At 41.3% G+C, this 10049-nt stretch overlaps 1 protein-coding gene across 3 annotated transcripts in view; it reads right to left on the minus strand.

Annotated features, from left to right (window-relative positions):
- tspan31 (tetraspanin 31) overlaps positions 1–7552 on the minus strand; it is a 19748-nt gene extending 12196 nt beyond the window's left edge. Inside the window, exons 1-6 of one of the 3 annotated variants that reach the window (XR_003463882.1) lie at positions 7294–7552; positions 4703–4870; positions 4534–4614; positions 4305–4445; positions 4004–4117; positions 2467–2608 (exon numbers count right to left, since the gene is read on the minus strand). Coding sequence is in view for 1 of the 3 variants with exons in the window: in XM_010742613.3 (XP_010740915.1) it covers positions 2534–2608; positions 4004–4117; positions 4305–4445; positions 4534–4614; positions 4703–4870; positions 7294–7356 (642 nt within the window). In the remaining 2 variants the exon portion in view is untranslated. Of the gene's footprint in view, positions 1–735; positions 2609–4003; positions 4118–4304; positions 4446–4533; positions 4615–4702; positions 4871–7293 lie in introns of those variants that run through there. The other 2 variants (XR_003463881.1, XM_010742613.3) reach the window with 2 other exon arrangements.
- Positions 7553–10049: the final 2497 nt, after the last annotated feature.

Consider the following 10049-nt stretch of genomic DNA (forward strand, 5'->3'; position numbering starts at 1 on the left):
TTGCCATTGCATGCTTCTACTTAAATGACCGACTTTCAGAAACACTATATCCCCCATATATCCCCACAGTCCCCCACATCCCAACACACGATACATCAAATTAAAGTTGCCTAAATAAAAGAAGTAAAACCAAGAAAATCACAAGAGTGAAATACTCACATTTGCACTTATCTTTTTAACATCGGGCTTGACAGCGGTTATCCCTGCCTTATGCGCCTGCAGTCTTCACAGGTGTATGTTGATCCGAACATCGTGAGAACATACATGGCCAATGTCCTCAGTGTGTCCTCGTACTTCTGGGGACAAGCCACCCAAAAGGCGCTGAAGCGTTCAACACCAGGCTTCATGTCACCGCAGCCTGGATGTCAATCAGTTATCTGATTGGCCGCATCACCCTGCCCACGTTGGCAGTTGACAGCCTCTTGAATATGAAGCCTAAAATATCGTTTTCGCTACCGTACGGGTAATATGAGTCTGTTAGTACTGACAAAGGCTAAAAAATAACATACATTTCAAAGGCAAATTGATATATGAGATAATATTATATTACTTAGTATACAATATTAATTAAATTTTACGAGAGCGTCTGGCCCAGATAGTGTCTGCTGAGAAAAATTCTGGCCCTTGGACAAATGTAGTTGATGACCCCTGCCTTACATAGTCTACAGGAGAGCCATGAGGGTCCAAAGTAAGTGTGCCTTAAAAAACACTGAAACAATGACTCAAAGGAAGCGGTTTCCAATTCGAGGTTTTATTATTTGGAAAATTAAGTCTCAAAAATTCAAGATACATTTGAACAAGTGCACACAATTTCAAAGTGAGGTGTGATACATGGCATAATAATAACGCTTAAGATCTGTTTGAAAGTTTTTGTTTACACACCAGCGATAACTCCAAATCAGCAGCAGGAAATCCATAAATCAGCCAAAGTCGACAGGTTCAAGTAAGACGTAATTACAGTTTGTGTTAGTCCTTTTAAGTTAAAAGCAATTCAAAAAAAAAAAAAAGAAAACACACGTGTGGAAAAGAGAAAATCACTGCGCAGAAATGTCCGACCTCGAGCTCAGCGTCAAAACTACAACATAACTTAAGCCTAATGTGCGTCATCGAACTTGAACTTAAATAGATCCTGAAAATATTTCACACGTTTTTACTTATTTTTTTTTTTTGTTTGTACAAAGCATTTATAACACTGATGAATGAAAAGAGCAGATGGCAACAGAGAACTAAATAAATCCACAAAATCAGCTCAAAAATATCTTTTAAAAAGAAGAAGAGTTGCAACCAAAAGCACTTTTTCACAATTAACACTATAAAAACAAAACATTGGGTTTGCGATAAACACGTTTTGGCCAAATTTACCCAATTATTTCAAATCAAATTTATTTTTTTTCATTTTTTTTTTGTGTTTTTTCTTCCAGTTACACAGGAGGTAACGATAACGTACCTGAATCCACTTCTCTTCTACCAGAATCTACACTAAGCAACATCACTGTGCAACACAAAGGAAACATCGTAAATACAAGAAGTTGTGTGTGGATCATCGTGCCGCTCCCCCCCCTCACCCCGTCACCTCAAAATATGCAGGCAAACCTCACGACTAAAGGGGCGGGAGGAGGAGGCAAACCCACCGAGAACGACTTCTAACAGATTATGTACAACATCGAGGCTGCAGTCCGTTGGCATCCTAATATCTCTGACTGTTAAAAGTTAGTTGGCTCAGTTACAGTTCATAAATATTTGAACCCGAGTGACTAGCAACTACCTAAAAAAAATCTATTCTTGCTTCCTAACTCCTGCTAAATCCCGGCATTTGTGGCACCTGGGGAAAAACAAAAGCATTTACATACAATTCAAAAAACGCATTTACAACACATGTCCAGTACTTCTTTCCCCTCCCTCCCTCCGTCCCTCAGCTGACACCAAACTCATCACGCCGGACACGCTTGGGTACACATCACCGATAGCGCTGACCAGAGGAATATATTTTGCTGTGGCACTACGTTAGAGACGAGAGGAAAGATTTCAAGGTGCATACGAGTTATCTGTTGACACACTGCACAGTCATTTTGGTTGGCGTGGGGAATGAAATCAACAACAAAAAGAGGCTGTTTGTTTGTCTGTGCAGGCGCAGGACACATGCAGAGATGTCTCATCGCTTGTTACATAGTTGGAAACTAGCAGGAGATCTATCTGGTACTCAAATCAAGGCTGCATGGTCGTGATGCCAACTTATCCCTTCATACATAAGTATCCAGATCTTCCAGCTTGAGGAGATTGTGAAGGTTTCTGGACGTGGTGACGGGTTTGTTGTTGTTGTTGTTGTTGTTGCTGTAGTTTCAGTCTCAGGTGAAGGTGTGTGTTTGTCGTCGGGTGCTACGTGCGCTCGTCCATTCTGTGCGGTTGTGGCTCGGTATAATATGCCTGAGTGTCTGCTTCTAGATGTGCATGATTCTAATGCCTGTGTGTGTGTACCAGTGTGTCTGAAAAAAAAACTGCATCTAACGGCGCTGTGCTGTGTACGCGGGACAGACTATAGGAAAGCACTTGGGTTTGCACGTGGATCCTTCTGGTTCCTGTAGCGCACGGCGAGCCACACTCCCAGGATCTGTTAAAAAAACAGAGGTGAAGAGATGAAGGATGACACACACTAAAGGAAACGCCCGTGGACCACAGGACGGAGAGCTATCTTCTCTCATGTCGTATCATTTCACTCGCTCTGTCGCTAACAGGACGATTAGTTCACACGGTTTATTAAACCATCGACTCCCGTGTTAACAGGCTGTGCGCTGTTTCTCACGGTCAGGCAGTAATTATGTTGTAAAGTGCCCTGTGATCGAGAGCGTCTCTGTAAACCGCGCTGCCTTTATAAATAATCGAACTCGTCGTAGGACACCGACGGACAGAGAAGAAGACGTGTTAGCTGCGTGTTGGTTCATTAAACTACCTCGAGTACTGGAAAATGTCTCATCGTGTTCTCAGCAGACGTGCCGCGTTCAGTAATTTAAGACAATTCATTATGTGGAAGTCACACTTGAAAACATCCCGACTGAAAATGATTCATTCGCCGTCGGGTATTTGGTATTCTGACAGTTAGAGAGCGACGTGAAGTGGAGCTGTATGAGGTAATAATCCACAGTGAGCTGACAGGACGACCAACATAGAAGATAACCAACATGACAAATGAATTATCAATATCAGTCTGTTTTTTAAATATCACCCAGACAAGAAACTTGTTAGAGTTAAGTTATACCTCACAAACCACTGGAGTGGCTCGTCTACAGCTGCCTCGATACGCAGCAACTGACGGCAGTTCTGATCCGAATTAACATGTCGCGAAGTCACGTGATGACTTTACCAGCTCCCGCTCTTTAAGGTAAAATTTAAAGTTTTCTTGTCGGTGAAGTCTGGAGGCTTTGAGGAGAGCGTACACTGATGTGAACACTTCAGACTTGCTGACTGACAGCACGGTGAGGTGGTGAAAATATTGTAAATAAGCCGTACACTATAGACCGATTTTATTTTTTAGGAGTCACCGGTAACGGGATGATTAGTTCATCGACTCCTGTGTTTAAACAGACTGTGTCATTTTCCATGCTCAGGCAGTAACTGACTGTAAACTGTGTTTTTACGCCTTTGTGGGACATCTAAAAAATAATATGGTGTCACTGCCTCTGTTTACAGCCGACGGCCATCTACTCTAAGTAATACACTGACCATGGATCAGTACTTCATACAACCACGCTTCACATAACCTGAACTATCCCTCCAATGAGCTACAACAGCTTCTTCTGTCTTTGACTCTCCGTTCCCTCAGAGGTCAACACGGCCAAGACAGCTGCAGTTGAAGTTGAACTCGATGTAAGAAGTTGTTGCATGCGTGTACTTCACCTCTGAGAGAAAGTCCACAGACTCTGACACCTGTCAGTCCAGTTAGTGCGCCACGTTAAACTCACGCTGATTAAACGAGTGGATGTTAGCAGACGTAGGAGCGAACACTCACCTCTGTGAAGCTGAAGAAGAGTCCGACGCCTCCGAGGATCTTCAGAGCTTCTGAAGCATGATTAAGCATCAGGTCCCCGCAGCGCTGGCAGACCTTTTGGTGCGTTTTACAAGACTGGAGTGAAAGCAACATGAAAAAAATGAGCCAACGGTCTGCAAGCTAAACCAGGATTAAGCTTCCAAAACATTTTCTCAGTGCGTGCTGCTGTGTGAGTGGAAATGCAGCATTTCTCCGTGATGAGAAGTTTATTTACAGATCAGAAATATCTCGAAACGATCAAAGACCCGATTGGAAGACTTACGGCGGTGCAGTGTAGCAGGTCTTGTTCAAACTGTTGCCGGGTGTCGGTGGAGTTGATCAGCCCACAACAGTTGAGCTGATCCTCCAGGTCTATCTTGGTCTTATTTTGTAAAATTCCCCACGCCGAGGTCAGAAGCGTCTCCTGAAAAAGCAAAAAAAACAAAACAAAGGATGAATAAAGAGGCTAACGTCCGAGGAAAATCACAAAATTTATTAAGACGGGCGCTCACCTGCTGCCCGCGGTTCATCGCCAAGCAGGAACAAGAAACTCCGAACTGGAACAGGAAAACGATAAAAAGGATGACCATGTACTGAGAGCGAGAGTCAAAGAAACAACAAAAAAGTGTGGCGGTTGTGTCACGCGCCACCGTAACGGAGCGCATCGCGGAGAAAGGATACAAAGAAGAGCATGACTTGGTGGTGATGCATCGCGCCGATGAGGCCCACGATGGCGATGAGCAGCAGGAAGACGCCCACCGCGATCACCCCTCCGATGATGTGGATGCTCGACACCAAGCCGAACCCCTTCCCCCATGCTGCGACTCCGATCAGCAGCAGGCCGACGAGCTGGAGGAGGCAGAGAGAGGGGAGGGAAGGAAGTTAACGGGAATCAGCTGAGGCAGCGTGAAGCCGTCATGCGGTCTGATCAGCACAAACAGAGGTTGTCTTATAAACGCCGGTTACGTCTTCGGGATGATGTGTAACGCAGCCGGAGCACAGAAAAACAAACAGGCTGAGTTTAAAGTTTATGGATCTGTTCGTCCAACGTGTTCACACACGTTCCAAAGGTTTCTGACTGGGCGGGTCGCGTTTCTCTCGATCCTAACTGTCCCGTTTCACAACAGCAGACAAACTGTGAAACACTGTGAACACCCAGCAGAGAGACAAACACGACGAGGAGTCCTCCACGGACACTCTGGAACTTTTCCTGAACATAAAACTGAGCAACAGATCTCAGATGTGACACAAACTGACGAGTTCACACCTCTGTACAGAGAAAGCTGAGACACTCATTTTCTACAGTCTAATTTAATGATAAATAGTTTTTATATCCATTTTTTATCCACTTTTCTATTTGTATCTCTGCACAGGTTTGATTTAAACTCAAACGTATCCCTACAGGTTAACTGGATGTTTGTTTACTGTGTCTCGTGCTGCTACCGGATTGTTTAAGCTCTCTAAATATGACAAACACAGACAGACATTCACTCTTCACTTCAGTTATGAGATCAGCTCAGAATATTGTGAAACCAAACTGCAGTGCAGCACAACGACAACAACATTTATGATTTCATCAGGATATTTCACAAACCGAAAAGCCCCCAGTGAAACTATTAAGACGACTGATTAAATCAGACTGTTATTTTCTCAACAAATATGAAACTCCGGATGACATCTCTAAACTCAAACATGTTCAGTTTGTTATAATAAAGAAGGCGACACACGTGCGAGAGGCTGGTGGAACTGTTGGAGGTATTTCAGCAGCTGCTCGTGAACGCGTCAGTTCAACGAAGCAGACGAGAACAAAAGAAGCTCCTAAACAATGATGTGATGCAACAGCCCGCCAATAAACACAACAGTCATATATATATATATAATAATATTAGGTCTGTAAATATGACGCACAGACAGACAGTCACTCTCCTCTTCAGTTATAAGATCAGCTCAGAACATTGTGAAACTTAACTGCAGTGCAGCACGACGACAACGTTTATGATTCATCAAGATATCGCAATAACCAAAAGATTAAAGTCACAGACCACAAATATTTAAAGATGTATTTATATCTGTTATGTTATTATTTATATCATGGTCACTTTATATTACAATACTCTTTTTATATATCATGCCACTTTTATCCTTTGTCTGTTTTGAAGGGTGATTGTTTTTCATGTTTTTTGTAGGTTAGAGATATTTCTGTCTGTTTATTGTGTTTTTTCTAATTCTGTAGTGTATGCTACACTTTTCTCTGCTGCTGCAACAAGTAAATTTCCCCGTGGTGGGATGAATAAAGTCTGTCTAATCTAATCTAATCTAATATTACTTATCAGGATATCGCAATAACCAAAAGCCAAGATTAAAGTTACAGACCACAAATGTTTAAGATCTATTTATTGTGTTAATCTCCTCAGTGAAACAATAAATCTGATCTGACCAACATATAAAAAAAGAAGATATTCATCTTATTATGATAAAAAAAACAATAATTTAACAAACTGGGACTGTCAGAGGTGTTTCAGTCGTCAACAACAGACTTCACCGACAGTGTTTCAGGTGTTTTGTTGCTTTTTTGATCATGTTTGAAGGACTATTGTTATTTTCACCTCATTCACAGATGTAACAAAATACAGCTTTAACTAACCAGCACCATCAGGTGTGAGCTGCTCTCAGACAGCTTCACCTGTGTTACCTGTGTGTGTTTCACCTGTGTGTGTTTCACCTGTGTTACCTGTGTGTGTGTGTGTTTCACCTGTGTTACCTGTGTGTGTGTGTTTCACCTTTTACCGCAGGACAGCTGAGCTGGGTGTCATTACACAGTTAGCCGAGCTAAAGCTACCACAGCTCACATGACTGCTAACACACACACACACACACACACACACACACACACACACACACCTCGTGCTGACACCATGATCAGATGATACACAGCATAAACAACCCGACCGTGTCCGTAATTTCAAACCTTTTAGGTCAGCTGGCCTCAGCTGGCTAACCAGGCTAGGCTAGCGAGGTTAGCTTGCCTTTAAACAATAAAAAGCTACCTTCTACATATTTAGTCTAGTTAGCTAACGTACACTACACACATATTAATAAATGTGTAACAAACATAACCGAGTCCATACCAGTGATCGTCTGTGAGGTGACGGAGGCGTGTGAAGTAAAAAAAGGTGAAATCATTAAACCGAAGGCTAGGCTAGGCTAGGCTAGGCTAGGCTAGGCTAGGCTAGGCTAGGCTAGTTAGCATGATGGTCCATTTTGTGTCTCACCATGTAAACCACGTTCAGCGAGCAGAGCGCGTTCTTGGAGCAGGTGAAGCCGCCGCACACCATCTTCACGCAGAGAGCGGGGATCCGAGCTCAGGAAGGCCGACAGAAGGAGGCTTTGACACGGGGAAGGGAGGGAGAGTGTGCCGCTGTCTGCCTGGCTCTGTCTGCGGAGGCTAATGTCTAACACACACACACACACACACACACACACACACACACACACACACACACACACACACAGTGTGTGTTTTCGGTCAGCGGTGAGGGCGTGTCCGGTGACGTCAGCGCCGCATGTGACGTCAGGGGTGTCAACCAACGTCACTGTTTTACGGTAAAAAAAGACAAAACACAATTATCTGGAAATAAACAAAGAGAATAAAAAATTATTATTAATAATCAAGTTAATGATGATAATTACTGGTATAGATTGTAAATAATAATAAAAATATTAAAATAATAATAATAATGAAAAGTAAATATATAAAAATAAATAAATATAGTAAATAAAAATAAAATAAAATAAAAACAATATTAAACAGATTTCAAATGAGGTGCTTCCATAAATTATTATTAATCAAGTTAATGATGATAATTACTGGTATAGATTTATAATAATAATAATAATAAAATAATAAATAACATTTCAAATGAGGTGCTTCCACAAAATATGGTTTAATTGAGTTCCTGGCATAAGTCATAAGTCAATTTACTTACATAGCACATTTAAATACAACAAGACATTGCTCAAAGTGCTGCACAACATCAAAACAAAATAAAATACATTAGAAGGAAGAAAGAAACAAACAAATAAATAAATCAATAAAACAAGTTAAAGACAAACTAAGCAATTACATAGAGTAATGGATAGTCATAAATACTGTAGACAGTAACAAAGATGAAAATTTATCAACTCTTAAACACCAGCGTGAATAAATGTGTTTTTAATCCAGATTTGAAGGCTTGTAGCGAGGTTGCCAACCTGATCTGGAGGGGGAGGCTTTTCCATAGTTTTGGTTTTAGGCATTATTGGACTGAGTAAAAACAGTTTTGGTCTTTATAGCTAATTTCCCCATACTACTATGCGTCACCTGTTCAATAAACACCTGTGGGTGACGTCAATCGTCCATATTTATACTGTAAGTGGCTGTGACCCGTTAAAATGAAGCGGCGTCTACTGGTGACCTCACATCACAGGTTATGACCTAAATGCAGATGTTTGGTTATGAGCTATTCAACCAAAGAAGCTGTTTTTAGTTTAAATATTTTTTGAGGCTTGAAGAGGTGAAAGTATCTCATGCTTCAAAAATGTTGTGGCCTGAAAACAATATATATAAAATAGATATATAAAATGTTTATGCAGACTTTCGACTGTCGGAGTGGTCGCAGTTTAAAAACCAAGGTGATAAATCTTTATATTTGCACTTCTCACACTCTTCTGAACACACACACACACACACACACACACACACACACACACACACACACACACACAGGTTGAAGCTCTTCACTACATGCTGGTGTAATATTTCACACCTTTGGTGTAACTACTAACCACTAAACCACTTTGGTGAAAATTTCTTGCAGGCTGTACTAATGACAGTAATGCTGGACAGCATTTCAAACGTGTGATAGCTCGTATCCAGAGAATGTGTGCGAATATTTCCATCGTATTTGAATTAATGAATATGAGGTGTCTGCACATAGATTGCATAGTTACATACTAATACTAGTACTATTATATACAAATGGTTTATATTGAGATACTTGTCTGTGTCGCTAGCTGTTATTTTGGTCCATTCTGACTTTGAGGTTATTTGGATAGGAGTACCAAAGAACCGCCAGGATGGCGCCACTGTCAAGTGTGTTAATGTATGTATTACAAGTTATGTTAAAAGAGCCATGTGGGATCCTTGGAGAGGGGCTTCTCTTTTTCTCTGTCCCTCTCTTACACAAGAGTTATAGTTTACTTTGACTGCATGTCTTGGGGGAATAACCTCCACTGTATATAAGGGCTTGCCCCGCATAGTTCAGGAGAGTTTCATTATTCGTCTGGAGGCTCTCCAAGTAACGTTTTACCTGATTACGATACTGAACTTATTGTAATAAATTTGACAGTGTCGGCAGAGTTTTTCTTCAAACATCTTCAACTGCATCGCCACTGAATATACGACAAATGTTAAGGTTTTTGGAAAATAAAGAGTGACGGGTGTCTGAATTGTTAAGCAATGAACTAGCAACAATGAAGCCAACCTGGGAGCGCCAAAATAAAAACTGCGGTTCCTCAAAAAAACACTTGAGGCTGGTTCCAAAATGAGTTAATCTCCATATAGACAAAACTAGATGCTTTTGCTAAGATGAGGTCATTAAGGCAGATAATTTGGTTTGTTGGTTTTTCATGATTTATGGCATTAAGATGAAGCCGGTGCAGCCAGCTAATACAGTTTTGAGACATAATACAAACAAGGCAGGTCAAGGTGCAGAATACCTGCTCTTTGCTTGGGCGACAGTGAAGTTTAAAGGCAGTTTAAAGGCACATAAAGATTAAATAAGGGTGTTGCTTGTGAGAGGGAACAGTGGATTGATGACGGCATGGTGTGACACCCAGTGTGCGGTCAAAACATCATTTAACACCGTCACATTTCACCATGTGTACACGTCTGACAGTCTTCTAATCAAAAGCCAGGATGACACAAACACATGAATTGTAATGTAAATATTACATATTCTTATATTTACATGTTATTTCCTTGCTACTG

Source organism: Larimichthys crocea, chromosome XV (assembly GCF_000972845.2).
Source record: "Larimichthys crocea isolate SSNF chromosome XV, L_crocea_2.0, whole genome shotgun sequence".
Classification (NCBI taxonomy): Eukaryota; Metazoa; Chordata; class Actinopteri; family Sciaenidae; genus Larimichthys; species Larimichthys crocea.